We start from the raw sequence: 17,874 nt of genomic DNA, 5'->3' as shown, positions 1-17,874 counted from the left end.
TAGGGTTAGATCAATATATTGTGCAGATATTGTCCTTTTGTTAAAAATGGGATCTGGTCCAGTCAGTGTGGTACACCTCTGATATGATGGATATGATGCAGTTTGATTGATTACATATTTACTACACTGGTTGTCTATGAGAAGCTCTGAACTGATTCTACTGAAACATTTTGATCAGATTCCATGCAAATATGCATGAATATATTATTATTGTCATTGTCCTGGGATTCAATGGAGAGTTTTAGTGTCCCATGATGGTCTTCATGCTGTTTCAGAGGCTTTTCGACCGTGACAAGAATACAATTTTGTGTACTGATATTTTTCTGCCTCTATTCAGTATACTTAAATTTGTATAAAATCTATAAAATTTGTTCTGTATATTTACATTTTTATTTTTTTTTAAACATCTCATCTCAGATTTAGGACTATTTCTGATGTATAGATGGTGTATAGATGAAAGACACTCTGAATAAGCAGTTTGAATGCTGACATACCTCTCACCTCCCCTCTCTCAAATAAGCTTTATTGGCATGGATGGAAAATAACCAATATTGCCAAAATATTTTTGGTACATCACAAAGCAAAGAGATTGTTACATTTTCATTAGTAAATGGCTGCATGACACTACAAAATACTACTACTAAAAAATAAAAATGTACACATGAATCAATGTGGTTTAACATGAAAAAGGGTACATGCTTTGCTGCTGACAAAAAGAAAAAAAATGTGTCAGTCTAAGATGAACTAACATTTATCAAGTTGGTAGCATGCTGAGACCAACTTTGTGTCAACACACACACACACACACACACACACACACACACGCTTTTCCTCCTCGCTGAGAACTGCTGAGAGTTTCATGGTGTTAGGGAGGACAGAAATGTCTGGAATACTACTTTATATATTCTGAGTATTGTCCTTTTATTTCCACAAATTTTGGACTATCTCTTTCACTCTGCCTCTATGTGCCATCATCATCTCTCAACGTCTCTGACAGGAAGATATTTAGGATTTCATCTGAAGTCTCATTTAGTTTGCAGTGTAAACTGAGATGTTCATGTCTTTCTTGCCATGATTTTTTTATGATGATTTTCTACAGTTGCCAAGTTTCTTCTAGGTATCCAATCACACCTACAGTTGGTTTTCTGTGGTCATAGTGGAAAAGTTTACTTACATTACAATTCTGTATTTGGTTTGTTTCACACAAGAGCTTGTAAACAAAAGTCACATGGGCTCACAAGTAGCTTGTTTATTGGACAACGTTTTGTTTACCTGTCATCCTGCCAGGTAAGAGATTTTGGTGGCTGGGGGGATCAAAACAAATCTCATTCCAGTCCCTGTAACTTTAACTAAGCATGATGGACTTGTCTGTGCTCTTTGCTGTAACTGACCTTCTCTGGTGTTCATACCAGTTAAGAACACATGAAGAAACAACTCAATATGAGCATCAGGTTTGCCCTCGCTTCATTTTGTTATGCTAGACTTTCCAAGCATGCGGGACTTCTGGCTATCAAATTTCAACATCTGTCTCCTTATACCCATGACTCTTTGTATTTTGGGGTTGTTTCCTGTAGTTGGTTCGGATTATGTTCTCACTCCTAATGAACCACCTTAGTTTTCTTGAAAGAGGACTGAGACTCGCTTTTTCAGGCATCTCGATGCGGTTATTTGGTGCCACCTGAGTTTGAACGGCATTGTTCCCACCTGGCCACATGAACTGAACTAAACGAGCAAATGCTCCAGAGTTCAAATAAACTGTCCAAACATGCTTGGTCAATTACTGAGACTAGCTATTCTGGTGTGTCTCTCTCTTTGTCTCTCTCCTTCACAGCATTAATGCATGCCGTGGTGTTTGGTAATGTGACGGCCATCATCCAGAGGATGTACTCACGCCGGTCCCTCTATCACACTCGCACCAAGGACCTGAAGGACTTTATCCGGGTGCATCGGCTGCCCAAGGCCCTCGAGCAACGCATGATGGAGTGTTTCCAGACGACCTGGTCTGTCAACAACGGCATCGACGTCAGTGAGGTAAGAGGGACTCAGGAATGATGGGGGTGGTGGACTAGAGGTCAAAGTTGCTTTATTTTTGCGTGGTAATTTAGCTGAACGCGCACATGGATTTTAGTTGAATGCGCACATGGATTTGTAAAGTCTGCACGTCTTCTTAGGTCTGATATCTGGGACTTTCAAGTTGGGTGCCGAACAGCATTGCATTCACATGCTATTCTGTTGGAAAATCAAACCCAGAAGACAAAAGAATGATGTGGATTTGGCTGCTTCTTGCTTAAAAAAAAGTTACCACGTTGGAAATTTGTTTTTCCGATATATCCTTTAGCATGTGAATGCACAATTCCTCTCTGAGACACAACAGAATGTACTTAATTTTTGGCATTTTGTGAGACAGGAAAGATCGGGAAAGATCGGGGGATAGATTCGAACCTAGGACATTGCATCTACATGGTACGCGCCTTAGACCACTGATCCACCAGGATGCCACTCATTCACTTTTACTCCCATAGAAAATTCTAAGATTCAGCTACCTCATTTCCTGCATTCTGGTGACTTTTTTTGTATATAACAACGACAGTACAGAGTGAAAACTGCATCTGCATTTTTTAATATCTTATAAAAAGTTTTATTTTAAAAATATAAATAAATTAATAAAATTCCATATAATTTCACTTTTTACATTTCACAATTTAAATTGGACAAGTACTATACATATCAGCCTGTGACTTGTATGTGTGTTGAGGTAAATATTGGACTTTTGCACCCACAGTGTAATCGTTTGCCTTCAGAACACTTCAATTATGCTGTTTGGAGTCATTTTATGGTAATTTCTTGCCGTTTTTGGAACTCCAAAGAAACAGTCTCCATTCACTCCAGTTGTTTTGGAGAAGGCTGCTACGGAGCAGCGCTAGCAAACTCGCTGTGTTATACTGACATACAAACTACTACAGTGTATCAACTGACCTGAGGGTGAGTAGATATTGGCAACATTTTTGGGTGAACTATTCCGTTGACAAAAGTAGTTTTCCTTGGCTAAACATAACCGTTAGCAGTGAAAATGGTGTGTCCAATTTGTGCTATTGACCAATTGTCACGTAATCACGTAAATTGGTAGAGGAACATAATCTTGACATAATTTGTATCCAGAAGACGTAGTCTGTGTTTCAGAGTTCATGCTCATTTCACATAATGTTATGAGATCACGTTGTCAGGGTCACTGGCTCCAGACTAGTGGCTGTGCGGATGGACGAATGGACGGATGAAGGAATGAACAAACGGATGGAAACTGATCCATAGTCAGGATCCATAGGCCTCCATTCTTTTGTTTGTTTGTTTCATTATGGAGGAAAAAAATATTTCCTTTCATTCTCATTCCTTCCATAGCTGCTGAAGGACTTCCCAGACGAGCTGAGGGCCGACATTGCCATGCACCTGAACAAGGAGCTGTTGCAGCTGTCACTCTTTGAGTCGGCCAGCAGGGGGTGTCTGCGCTCCCTCTCCCTCATCATCAAGACCTCCTTCTGCGCTCCCGGGGAGTTCCTCATCCGCCAGGGCGACGCCCTCCAGGCTATCTACTTCGTATGCTCTGGCTCCATGGAAGTACTGAAGGATAACACCGTGCTCGCCATACTGGGTAAGGAATGAAGAGTGGGGTTTGACTATATGGATATGGATATGGATTTTTGATCAGATTCCACACATGTATGTATGAATTTAAAGGGTTACCATGTATGTTTTTTTTTAATTTATTGACATGAAAATGGTCAAATTTAAAGATTTTGAACATCACCACCAAATATCGGCTATTGGCAGCTTCAGTACAAAAAATATAAGCATCGGTATTACCCTTCAAAAACCCAAATTACTAATCTTTTTATTTGTGACATTTGGTCAGACTGATGGAACACACAAAAAATATTTATTGTACCAATTTCATCTTGTATTCAGTAGTACAATCTTAGTTTTCTAAAAATAGTGACCCAAATAGTGAAAGAAATCTGCCAATGGGGAGAGATCATTTCACTTGATTCCAATGCAGTTTTATTTGTTTCTCAAGACAAGTGACAGTAGTGTCTGTTAAAATAAGACATAATAAAACTCATAATAAAAGTCTTTTCAAGAAAAAAAAAAAAAATTGCTGCCAAAATATGTATCTTTGTTTATGTTGGTAGTTGTTCACCTTATGGTACATGTGTAAACAAACATCACAAGCATGCGCATTAGATAATTAAAATGTAAAATATATGCAAAAAAAGGCATGCCACACACACACACACACACACACACACACACACACACACAGAGAGACCCCCATGATTCTGCATAGCATGGATGAAACAGAATTGAGAAACACACACGCTCACACACACAAAACACTGGAACCAGTTGTCCATGTAAAGCAGAAGGAGCAGATTGGCAACAAACAATGTTATTCATATTAATAATCAAACTGGTGTAAATAATGAAGTGCCTGCTTTATAATTGACTACAGAGGAAAGAAGGTGATCTAATTGGCCTGGCTGGACCTGGTGTGTATGTACATGCACATGCACGTGCACATGGACATCTAAACACACACACACACACACACACACACACACACACATACACAGATTCTCTCTCTCCTCCTCACTTTTCTTTTTTTTCTCTCTTGTCTTTTCTCTCTCCCAGAAACACAGCCACACACACACACACACACACACACTTCTCTCACAGACACATAAACCCACACTCTTTGTCTTTCTCTCTCTCTCACACACACAAATAGGCACACGCACATACACACACACACACACACACACACACTTACATCGTACACACACATTTTGTTTCTCTCATGCACACACACATTGTCTGAATCTTGCTCTCTCTCTCTCTCTCTCTCTCACACACACACACACACGCACACAAATTGTTTTGGCATTGCCACTTTGGATTTGTGGCTGCATTGAGGAGAAGGCAGCGAGGCAGAGAGAGCAGAGAGAGAAGAGGCAAAGAAAGAGAATTCTACAGACTTCCTACTGCAGTCTACAACACAGTCAATCCACACTCTATATGATCCATTCAGTCTACAGCAGTCTTCTAGTCAACATTATCATATTAGCAATCCATGGCGACAGACTAGGTCCTTGCTGCAATACCTCTCACCTCAGTGACTTGCCATAAATGAAGTATTACGTAATTTCAATCAGGAAGACTACTTATCATTCACTCATGCTTTCTCTTTACCAAATCAGAGTTGGTGAACACTTTCCCTCTTTTCCAGAGAACCAATCAGAGTTAGCCGTCACTTCCCTCTCTTTTTCAAAGAGCCAATCGTCTAAGTGACGGGAGTATAAACACTTCGTACTATTGCCCTTCTCTCAGATCTATGCCGTATGCTGCTGTCATTCCAGTCGCTGTGCTTACCTTCGTCCCTCCACCACCCCATCACCTCCAATGTCCAGGCTCCAGAGGAACTCCCTGGGGGGACATCCTAATTCCTACGTCTATCATCTACGTCTATGTACTCCTAACTTCACGAATGGGAGGAGTTCCTCCATGGAGCTTACGCCAAGCTTTACATCTTGTTTTATGTCATGAATAAACTTTTCACTCGAACATTCATCCTAGTCTCTCCTGATTGAAGTCAGTTTATATGGAAGCTAGGCAACGGTAGGCCTGTTGTGCAAGTTCACACTTCACAAGAGCTAGCTCAAAGTTCAGTTCACACTGATTAAAATGAACTAGTTCACGTTCATAGTTCACAATTTTGAATTTTGAACTAAGTTCACAGTCCTAAAAAATGAACTAGTTCACGTTCATTTCTTCTGTTTTTTTTAAATGAGCTGCTCTGAGCTATTCTTTTTCAATAGAACCTCCTCCTACCCATCCATCCCCTGCCCCCAATCATTGCCACTGCCCACTTCCCAAACTAAATGAATTACTGTATACTACTATAGAATCACAGACAGAGATTACTTTTAAAAGCCAAGAAAAACCAATGTGAGTATATGTTTTACCACTTAAACAATGTGTCATATTATGCAGAAAGTGAAAAAAAGAGGTGCAGTAAAGGTATACTGTAGATGCAATGGAAATTTTATTTAGCCTGCATGAACCAAATTATGCAGCAGTTCAAAAACATAAAATAGATTCATATGCTTCCAAGCGAGCTGGTACAGGCTCCACCACTGGCTTCATTACAGTCGCTAGCTGAAAGATGTGCTATGATTTCAGTTCTGCAGAGCACACAATTTAGAGTATTTAGAGTACTTCAGCAGTACCGGTAGCTGCGTCTGAATTGCAAGTTGCACTCACTAGCTATGCCGGGTGCCGTAAATCCTCGGGTGCCGTAAAACACAGTGCGTGAGCGTCGTTAACTCTCGCGGGAGTTAACGACGCTCACGTTCATTAGTTGCAAACGGATACGTTCAGTTCACCGTTCACCAAAAACATGAGCACGTTCAATGAATGCGCTCTTTTAGCGCGTTCATGCACAACACTGAGGCCTACGCATAAAAATGGCCGCCACTCGGCCCATCCTGGAAAATTGATTTGAATAGGAATAACCGTTCTATCCATTCAAGTTCTATAATTTATATCATCCAGTCAGTCTACAGCACTGTCTATATCATCCAGTCTATATCAACCATTCTGTCTACAACACTGTCTGTAGGATTTTCATGTGCCGTCTGGTAGCCATATTAGAGGTCCTCAACTCTTGACAACAACTGCTGAGAACAGCTAACTTGCTCAGCTGTCACTACTGAATAGACATGGTTAATTTCTGTGTTGTTTTTGACTGGGAACTGATCATTTAATCACTGATACATCTGACTCCTTTTTTTTTTTTGCTTTGGCATCCTACCTGTTGCTGTGCTGACACTGCTAATAGTATCATCTTCAATAATCTGTTGAAAACATATTTTAGTTTGATTTTAATTAAATATTAGATTGAAAATATTACATTAAATTACAAAATTTTGACTTTTAAAAGGGGTGAAAAGTGGAGACAATTTGGCCCCTCCTAATTTCCAACAGCAGTTACAGTTACTAAGTCTAGCCTACCAAAATGAACTGAATGGATTCAGCTTTTTCTTCATGTGTTCTTTCCTGGTATGAAGACCAGAGATGGTAAATTGCGGCAAAGGCTCCAGGCAAGTCCATGGTTAAAGCTACAGTAACTGGATTCGGATTTGTTTTGACTCCCCCGCTCCCCGGCTGCCAAAATCTTTAATCTTGCAGGATGATGTAGGTTACTAAAACTCTGTCCAATAAACAAGCTACTTCCATGTGACTTCTGTTCACAAGCCCTGGTTCGTAACTTAGGCAGTGTGAACCTAAACATGAGACGCAAAATGCTCTTCACTAGCGTCAGAATGATATGTGGGGAAGATACTGACCTTTTATTAAAAGTTAGGTCTGGTCCAGTCAACGTGGTCCACCTCTGATATGATGGACATGATTTAGTTTGATTGATGACATATTTATTGTTGAGGTGATCAATACAACACTGGTTGTCTAACCTTAGCCGCCACTACATCCCTTTGTATGTTCCTGTTTTCCAGGTCGGGGCGATCTGATTGGCTCTGACTGTCTGACCCAGGAGGAGGTGATTAAGACCAACGCTTGTGTCAAGGCCCTGACCTACTGTGACCTGCAGTACATCAGCCTCAAAGGCCTCCGTGAGGTCCTCTGCCTCTACCCCGACTATGCCCAGAAGTTCATCACCGAGATCCAGCACGATCTGACATACAATCTTCGGGAAGGACACAACACAGAGGTAGGCTCATAGCTGATATGGTATGTCTTTGGACTTGGTAAACCCAAGTGATATGAAGCTGCTGGCCACTTTACTTGACTGCTTTTTGAACTTCTTAAAGTCTCTTTTGCATTTTTTGCTGGGTTGTAAAGCACTTTATAATATTATTTATCATTAGATCTTTAGATGAATAGGTCAGTTAAACTCATGTTGTCATGATGTATTCACAAAAGGGAATTCCTGTTTAAAATAGTTTAAAAACAGGTACCAAAACTTAAAAAATTCTGGGTAGAACCATGAGAAGAGTAGTTTTAAGATTAGTTTTAGATGTGCCATGCCCCCAACATTGAGGCTGTGCACTTATTGCCTATTTAAAAGTGCTTTTGATACAGAGCCATATGTACAAAGTATCTTATCAAGGCAGCACAGAAGCGCCTTTGCTAAATTCAGATGTGGAGTTGCACCTTTAGCTATAGAAACTGGTCGGTACACAAACACCCAGCCGATAGACGGTTCTGTACTCTATGTAATAATGGTTCTATTGAATCAGAAGCCCATGTACTCTTACACTGTGAACTCTGTACAGACATTCGTTCTGAATTATTTTTTCAACTTTCAAACCATGTTGCAAATTTTAATGAGTACGATGATTTAAATAAATTGTGTGTAGTTTTAGCTGGTAAATATTGTATTAACGAATGTGCCAAAGCTTGCCACCTCATCCTTAACAGAAGACGTTCATTCATGAGTGTCTAAATTTTATAATGCAACACTAAGATAGTTTTATGTTCTTTGTGTTTGTGTGTGTGTATTATGACTTCTATTTTTCGCGCGTGTGTGTGTGTGTGTATGTATGTATATGTGTATCAATACGAATGTATGTACTTATGTGTGTGTATATTTGTGTGTATGTATATATGTATATATATATATATATATATATACGGTATATATATTCTAGTATTTTTTTTCTATGTGTATTATTTTTAGCCGTGTCTCTCAACTCTCAATGAGTGGTCCTCAACCTTCTTTTTTTACTGTACTGTGTTTGTTGTCCTGTTTGTCTTGTATGTTGAGGAGTGACACGTTAATAAAAATTATCTATCTATCTATCTTCAATGGTGGAGTGATGGCTTTGCCCTTGAAAAGGATTAGCCATCTGGCTACGACTGAGGAAAAGGCCACAGCTTCTGCCTGAATTGCAGCCAATAGATAAAGACATAAGCTAAATATGGAAGATTGAGATGCCACGGATTTACTGGTAGATTTCAGTTCTAAATACAATGCACATGAATAAGCAGCATAGACCTACAGGTCCAAGGCATTATACACTACTGACATCATGGATGCAAGAAATGCTGCATCTTCCATACTGAGTGACTACCAGTCCTAGCTGACACTGAGCTGATCCGGCCCCCCATATGGAAAGATCCATGTGGGAAGATCCACCATCTGAAGGCCCACCATCAGCCTCTGGACATGGCTTAGGCTACTGAACATTCAAAACCTTTAATTTTGACTATTTTCATGCCAAAAACATTCATGCCAGAAAATCCAAGTATTCAGTGTTTTCCCCAGAATTGTGTTCTTGTCAAGGTGGGAAACCCAAGACAATACTAATTGTAAGACAAAAGATGAAGACGAAGACAACATATTCATTCATACTTGTGTGGAATCCGATCAATGTCGCTTTACAATCAATTCCGGTTAACATGTATTAAGTAATCTATTGTGGCGGACTCTATAGACATTATTCACCATAATCTGTGTTTTGGGTATGTTTAACACACGCAGTTATATTGTGTGCTTCTCAGGGTTAAGGAGACACGGTCCCTTTAAGAAAGTCTGGTTTTCTGGGTCTGACGTCAGCTCGACGTAATGTTGTGTTTTAGGAGCGCGAGGTAAATTGTCTTGCTCTGTGGGTCCGCATTCCTGCCACTTCTACACTATGATCTTTATCGGCCTCTATTGGTGACCAGTAGGAATTGCAACAATATCGACAGAACTTATCTAATCCTACACAACTGAGCTACAACGGTTTGTAATAAACAGTAAAGTCACATTTTCACAAAAGAGAGGCGTAAGCTAGCTAATTAGAGCAGAGATCCAACAGAAACGTCTAGTGAAGACGTAACATATCACCATGTTGAATACTGGAATAATAATATTGCTTTAGCATTTGCTTTTTTGGCTTGAGATTGAGACTGTCTAGTCAGTCTGGCAACATGCTGAACCCTGCCTGATTTTGACTGACAACCTCCCCGATTGGCTGTAATTGCCCAACTTAGACCAGTTGTTGTTACTCCAACAGCTTAGCCCTCTCAAATGAACACAATTTTTCCGACTGCCTCGTCAACAAAAACAACATCTGGAGCCATGAAATATCAGGTCAACAATTCTGTCAGGTGTAGCTTATAGACGCTCTGCAAGCAGAGACGCATGAAAAGACACATGCACACGCGTGCGCATACACACAAACACACACACAGCAGAGGAACATAGGTATGGCTCTTCTGTGTGGGGAAAAAGGATGTAATTCATTCATGCATTGAAGCATAAAGACAGAGCTTTATTATTTTAGCGCAGGTGCTGCATCAAGCCTCACTAGTCATGTTTCCATCCAATTGTCAAGCATTAGAATTAGGTGTGTTTCCATCAGCTGGATTATAGGCTTCCTGAACGTAGTAGTACATCAAAAATATCCACCAGAAAAATAGAAAGAGTCTTTCAAGAATTGATGAGTATTGGGCAAGCTGTTATTGTTCTTTAGTGTCAGCTAATGTTGGTTATAATTCATAGTTTCAGCTGAAGACCAAAACAAAGAAATGCACTTAGTGATATTCCAGTGTACATATCCAATCCACCTGATTGCATGTCTTTGGACTGTGACAGAAAGGACCATGGCCAGGAATCAAAAGACCTTCTTACTGTGAGGTGACAGTGCTAACCATTGAGCTGCCGTGCTGCACTTGATATATCATAATTCACATAATTATAATTACTTGGATGAAATACTTGGCTACTGTGACAAAAGAAACAGCAAAGAAACCTTTGTGGCCAGTTCTGCAACTTCCCCATCTGTGCCACAGTCTTCGCATCGTATTTGACTGCAACTGTATACAGTTGAACTTGAACACATTTATTAATCTACTCACTTACACATGCACACATGCACAAATGTACACACACACACACACACACACACACACACACTTTCTTTCTCTCACACTGTTCACACTAGGGTTCAACTGATATGCGTCTCTGAACAGTGGAGCAATATTTTTTGGAATGATTTGTTTATTATGATTATTCAAGCCTGGAACCATTCAGCACCATTCAGTACATTGTGCTTTCCCAAACAGAGAGAAAAAGACAGAAAATGAGAGAGAGAGAGAGAAAGATAGATAAAAAGACAAAGAATGAGAGAGAGAGAAAAGAGAAAGATAGAGAAAAAGAGAGATAAGACTGTTGTGACTTTAATTAAATTTCAGCGAGGGTTTTACCGATGCAGGTTTCTGAAGGACAATACTGATATTTTTGGATTGGAGCTACTGATAGCCGATGGGCTAATATTCAATATCTGTAAATGTAAACATTATATATAATAATTTCAGGGAAAATGGTCAGGGAGGAACCTCCATCATATCAGAGGTGATATCTGATTTTTAATAGGAGGCCAATATCAGTGCCATATATTAGTCTAAACATAGTTGTATCTATTTTCATGCAAAAAAAAAACAAGCGACAACAAGAATTCAGATTTTCCTCAGAATTGTATTCTTGTCAGGGTAGAAAAGCCTCTGAAACAGCATTTAGACTGGGGTTCGATCGATACATCGGTTTGTCAAATCTACCAGACTCCTTGGATGCCATTCCCAACCTAGACCAGGACCTGCCACCAGCCTTGAAGTTGGATCCGTACCTCAGCGAACCAGTAATAGACTGAAGAAAAGGTAACGCACTTGAATGGTGGAAACACAGCGAGGAGTGCTTCACCCTGCTTTCTCCTCTTGAAAAGAAATTCCTCTGTCCGATGTCTTTAGCCAAGTCGAGGATGTCAGAAGTAGGCTCAAAGGAGAAAATGCTGACAAGTTGTGCTTTACGCTTTACAATTTCGTGCTTCTCAATTGGGACTTTTAGTGCCTGCCAGTGATAAAGTATTATTACATTCCAGGACAGCCGAACCTGTTCGCCCTCTGTTCAAAAGGCAGGGGAAGTGAGACAGAAATGCTTTTAGACAGATGTCAGTGCACCTTTAATTTTCAATGTATATGTAAAATTAAATTAGCAAGTAGATAATTCTTAAAGTAAGTAATGTGTCCCAGAGTTTACCTACCATTGAATAGGTGGTAAAAAAAAACAGCTGCTAATCCTAAAATATTTTTTTTAGTCTAGGTTTCAGTGGAGAGTTTTAGTGTCCCATGATGTCCAGATGCTGTTTCAGATGCTTTTCCACCCTGAAAAGAATACAATTCCTGGGGAAATACTGAATACTTTTTTTGGCATGAAAATTGTCAGATTTAAAGAAAATATTGGCTATTTGCACCTTCAATCCAAAAATGTTGGCCTTCAAAAACCCCAAATTTAGATTAAATTAATTAAATTAAATCAGAATTTTAATCAAAGCACAATATCAGCACCATAGACAATTGCGTAGTGCACACACAAAACTCTACGTTATTGTCCACACACACACACACACATGCAGCAGCAGTGCATTCTCCACCAAGCGTGGCGTGGGACTAAAAATAGTGCTGTCATTTGGGGGGGGGGGGGTGGGGGTGGGGGTGGGGGGGGGGGGGGGGTGGGGGCGTCCCTGGCTGGATAAATATAGACCAACAACCAGATGGAGACGAGACAAGCAGAAAACATCAGCAGGATGAAAGGAAGCTGAGGGTTTGGGGGTTGGGGTGTGTGTGTGTGTGTGTGTGTGGATCCTCAGTAATATTTGCATTCACGTGCCGACACACATACTCACACACACCCATAACATGCAGTAGATATTCGCACATGCAGCATCTCTCACCCTCATACACACGCATATTTGCCCATGCAACGTCTGCCATAGAGAATGCATCACACACACACACACACAAATGAATGCTTTATTTATGTCCACATAAATTACAAGCATACAAAGGACATAAACATTATAAATGCAGTCAAATATTACATATTACAATATTATACAATATTATACACACACGTAACATAACATATATAGCTATTCACATATGCAGCATCTCTCATATGCATAACACACATACACACACACACACACACACACACACTGTAGCACACACATGTAATATAACATAGCATATTTGAACATGCAGCATCTCTCATATGCATCACACACACATACACACTCTCTCACACAGCAAATGATGCCCTTTTAACGGCACGCTGCACATTAAGGGTGGCACGTGTATGCCTGCTTACACACACACTCACTCAAACACACACACACACACACACACACACACACTGGAAGTCATAACAGTCCCTTCTCAGTTCAGCTCCCTCTAGGCGAGCCTCTGCTAAAATTAAACCTCTGTGATCTAAAAATACCACGCAGCCACGTGAATGAAAAAAACTGTATGGAGAAGACAACAAATACATGGTAGAGGAGGGGAAGGGTGGTGGTGGCTGTGGAAAAGAGGAAAAGAAAGATGGGGAAAAAAAGAGACGGGGAGACAGGATTTTTTTGTTTTTGTTTATTTATTTTTTTTATCAGCTTTCAAAATGATAGTCCAGAACACACACACACACACACACACACACACACACACACACACACACACTCCACGGGGCTACAAGTATCAGCGACAAGAAGGAATTAAAAATAGTAAATAAAAGAAATGAAATGGGAAAAGATAAAAAAAAACAATATTAAATGGGTAAAGGGAAACAATATGCTCAATGCAGTACCTGAGTAATTTTATTTTGAATGGACAATCATTCGCTGTACAGATATGACTTACAGTAAGACATAAGGAGTTTATGACATAAGGAGTCATAAAAAACTTGAAAGAGCGCCCATATTTTACGGGATTTTATGTTTTAGCCCGAGATAAGAGCTTTGGAATGATTGAAAGTCTTTGAGTTCGGCTGACTCTTATTGGTGAATGGTGTTTTGAATGGGAATGGTGTTTTTCAGCGCTAGTGTAAAAGTGAATGGGTATCAGTTCCATTGCAGCTGTTGTGAATGGCAAGTCACAGGCAGTGATGTTTTCAGTGGCTCAGCAGCCTCTCCTTCTGGCGAAACAGAGAAATGACACTCCATAACTTTGCAGGTTGATTTTATTTACAATTTAAATTTTTTAACAGTTTTTCCTGCCCCCTCAGTCAATTCAGTGACTTTATTGTTTATCAGAAGCAGGCTTCCGACGTAATGTTTTTGGGACGGTCCCATTTCTGTCTTCTCTGTGTCTCTCTCTCTCTTGTTTTCTGTCTATTTCTCCATTTGGGAGAGTGCAGCATAGTGAATGAATAAACTGGCCTGGTCCAATGCGTAGGAATCAACCTCAATGCTGAAGTCATGCTTAACATATTCTAGTGTTGTAATTGTTGATTGTGTTATGTTTCATTTCCCTCATTTGTTCTATTCTTATTTACTGAACATTAAAGTTTCTGCCATGTTTTTCTCTCCTCAGACAGACTGGGAAAGCAATGGAGGAATCGTGAAGAAGCTTCCCTCCATCAAGGAGGACGAGGAGGGGTCAGGGTCCGAGGGAGAACACTCCCCCCTCCCCAAGATGCCTTCCCTGGGCAGGCTGGGCAGAGGCCTGACCTCCCCGCTGCGCTCCCCTCTGCGCTCCCCCCTGCTGCCCCCCAGACCTTTCCGACCCCTCAGTGACCACACCCGGCCCTCCACCCTGCAGATCCCCGTGGTCAGCTTCAACTGCCCACCCCATGACCTCAGCCCTCGGTAGGAACCATTCACTGGCTGGACACTTGGCAGTAGCTTTGGCTGGAGGAAGTTTTTTGGGGAGCGACAGCCAGGCTGACAGCAACAAATCCAAAATTATTTTTGATTGGAAAGTAAGAAAGGAAATGCTAGGACCACAAAGCATCCCTTGTGACTTTATGTTATTCATAAACACAAACTAGGGGCCCATTGGCGGCCCCAAGTGGCAGTGTGACATAATTGACAGAATTTTTTAAAGTTTGAAAGACTTCATTACCCAGAAATCCTGTAAGGTGACCTAAATGTCTCCTGCCACATTCATGTCATATTGGATATGAGCTGCCGACTGGGAAAAATTTTAATGTCAGCCCTCTATTGGTAATTAAAAGTAGGACGTGGGAATTTTTTAGGTTCCCAAATCCCACTTGGCACCACAAATTGCAGAAGTGTGTCAACACAAGTGGCAAATATGGCAGCAAAGCCAGCGATTTTGAGGGTCCAAGGCAATAAAAATCAAAATCAGTTATACTCACACTAATAAAATCAACTCATTGATTTTAAAGTAACTTGTTAACAACAACAATCGCCATCTTGGATGTGGGCATTCCTATAAGTTAAACATGTGAACGCTTCCAAGTTGTAGCAATGAGATGTCATGCCATTATTCCACAACCTCCTATATAACATGAACACAACATTCTTCTTAGTGCATGGTGAGGGTGGAGGTGGTGAAACACTTCAGCCATCATTGGTAAGTACAGCTTTCTCTGGACGGAGCGCTTGCTCATTGCTGTTCAGGAGCCACTTTTGGGTTTTACTCTTGAGTTTTGATTCATCACATCGCTGCCTTTTAAGTAAGAAACATGCATATTCTTTTCTTATTTTTCTCAGCACTTAAAGCTACAGTCCACAATTGATGCGTCACCCCAGTCTGTGCTTGTTTTGTAAACATTATGCTGGAGAGGGTGGTGGGGCAAAGTGCAACAGCGACGCCCCCAGGTGAGCATATAAGGGTGGGGGTTGGACCTCTGTGGTGGCAGAAGTTTGAGCTGGAGACAGGTAAGTTGAAGTTGGTAACTGACCAACTAAAAAGATTACATTAGCGGTTATGATGTGTAACCTGGGACTTTATTCAACATTTCAATATACAGTCTTTTTATATCACATTGGACACAAAGACTCGATAACTTTTTAAGTCATGTCTCTTTGGTGGACACAATTGTCTGTCTGAGCTTATGACATATGTAATGCTTTTGTCACAAACTACTTGATCAACAGTTGCTTGGTCTTTATTAGTGCGAGTGTATCAGAGTCTAGCTGGTAATTTGTACGCAAGCGTGTGCAGTTTCTCCTCAACAGTCCGTTTTCACTAGGTTGAGCTGCTGACTGTTGCCAACTGGGTAACATTTCCAAGTGCTCTCTGACATGAGCGGCATATGTAAGTCATGCTTTTACACAATCTTCTCCCTCCTTCCACAGGCCTTTCAAAGTGACCACAGCTCGCTCTACCTCACTGTTTGCTTGAGAATACCATGGATTGCTGGTTATGTGGGTGAACCCATACTCCCTGGCAAAGACTTTGAAGAGAGCACAAGCATATTGCCCGCTATATTGTTATATTGTCTGAAATGACTGTATTGGCTGAGGCTACATGGACATGGGCAGCTTTGATGTACTGGAAAAAGTAGCCAACCAATACAATGTAAGTTTTCCTACAGTAGATGAGCAGTTCAGTTCTCTCTGGGTGTTTTCAACAGAGGTTTTCAACTTTCTGGCTGATATGGACAGACAGTACTGGTGACCAGCCTGACTGATGAGCTCTGGCTCTGCACTTGACTATCCCTGGCCTTGATGTAGAATGTCAAGGATTTCTTGTCTCAAAGAGCCCGGAATGACAATCCTTTGTCCTCTCAGGAGAAGGTTCCCAGCCATGGCAAAATTTTCTCTCTCAGTCCCGTATGGTCCTAATTGTGGTGGTAGGTGGGCTTTTTGTGGCCACTCTGTTTGACAGTATCAGTGTCCTGCTTGCAGTTTCTCCACAATCTGCTGCAATCTTGCTTCTGTAGCTGGGAGAGCCTGTCTGTGTGTACAAAATCTTGAACTTCTGCTTCCTGTTCTTTTTCAGCTTGAGTGACTATGTGCTTCACTGATGCTCAGGACAGCGTGGGGCAGGAACTTCCCAAGGTAGTTAGCCATACCATCATTGATATTGGCTACACAGGCAGGATCTGGCATCTCCAGAATTGCTTTGACCTTGCCTGCATCAGGATTGACTCCCTCAGCAGTGATGCTGTACCCCAGGGACACAGCCTTTCTCTTTGCAAACTCTAAACTCTCTCAGTCCCCTGAGGACCTGGTGCAGCCTGGTATCATGTTCATCCAGGTCTTTGCCGTACACCAGGATATCATCAGCACACACAGCACTCCCTTATAGCCCTCCTGCATGGAAATGCTCTGGGGCTTTAGAGATTCTAAAAGGCAGCCTGTTGAAGCAGTAGTGACCAAATGGGGTTATGATCAGCTGGTCAAGAGGGCACTGTCTTATGTTAGAGGGGTCTGCCAAAATCCTGATGCGGTGTCCAGTTTGGTGAAGACCTTCGCACCTGAGAGCCTGGCTAGTGTGATTTGACTTCATCCTGCAATAGAATGGGGACCTTATGTGGAGTGGACAGGCATATGGGACACCCCCTGGCCCCAGCTCAATCCTATATGGCTCCATCCATCAGCTCCTTTTGTTGGTGCTTTTTGTTAATTCCACATCTTCCACATTTTGACTTTGTGAACTGCGCTTTTGTCCCTTTGAGCATCTTCGAGCATCATCGTCTTTGCTTTGCACGTATAGTATCAATATTCTTTGCTATCTGCTCCTCTCGACAGCTGCCTTGGTTGTTGCTTTATTTCTTTGCTCTGTCGTACTCTGGCTATAGCCTTAGGTAATGTGCGCTCAGGATCTAATTGCATTTACTCTGACATGATTGCATCCCATATGCCAACTACAATCCTGTCTCTGATTAGTTCTTCTTTCAGATCTCCAAATGCACAGTGTTCTATAAGACTATGGACAGCAGTGATAAATGCTTCAACGCTTTCTCCTTGCTCTTTGTTCCACCGATCGAAGCATGCACGCTTAAAGATTATGTTGCGTATGCTCACACAGTGTTGCTCAAAAGCCTTTTGCACTTCTTCATATGATTTATTTTCATCACAA

At 41.1% G+C, this 17,874-nt stretch overlaps 1 protein-coding gene across 1 annotated transcript in view; it reads left to right on the top strand.

The window, feature by feature from the left end:
- The window catches only part of LOC139917344 (voltage-gated delayed rectifier potassium channel KCNH8-like), a 67,203-nt gene that overhangs the window by 44,240 nt on the left and 5,089 nt on the right, over positions 1–17,874 (top strand). Inside the window, exons 9-12 of the mRNA XM_078290981.1 lie at positions 1,832–2,031; positions 3,397–3,646; positions 7,563–7,777; positions 14,413–14,687. Of these exons, the coding sequence (XP_078147107.1) occupies positions 1,832–2,031; positions 3,397–3,646; positions 7,563–7,777; positions 14,413–14,687 (940 nt within the window). The remainder of the gene's footprint in view (positions 1–1,831; positions 2,032–3,396; positions 3,647–7,562; positions 7,778–14,412; positions 14,688–17,874) is intronic.

This window comes from Centroberyx gerrardi, chromosome 21, assembly GCF_048128805.1.
Source record: "Centroberyx gerrardi isolate f3 chromosome 21, fCenGer3.hap1.cur.20231027, whole genome shotgun sequence".
Classification (NCBI taxonomy): Eukaryota; Metazoa; Chordata; class Actinopteri; order Beryciformes; family Berycidae; genus Centroberyx; species Centroberyx gerrardi.
The sequence above is the reverse complement of the archived record's forward strand: the minus strand, read 5'-3'. Positions and strand labels throughout refer to the sequence as shown.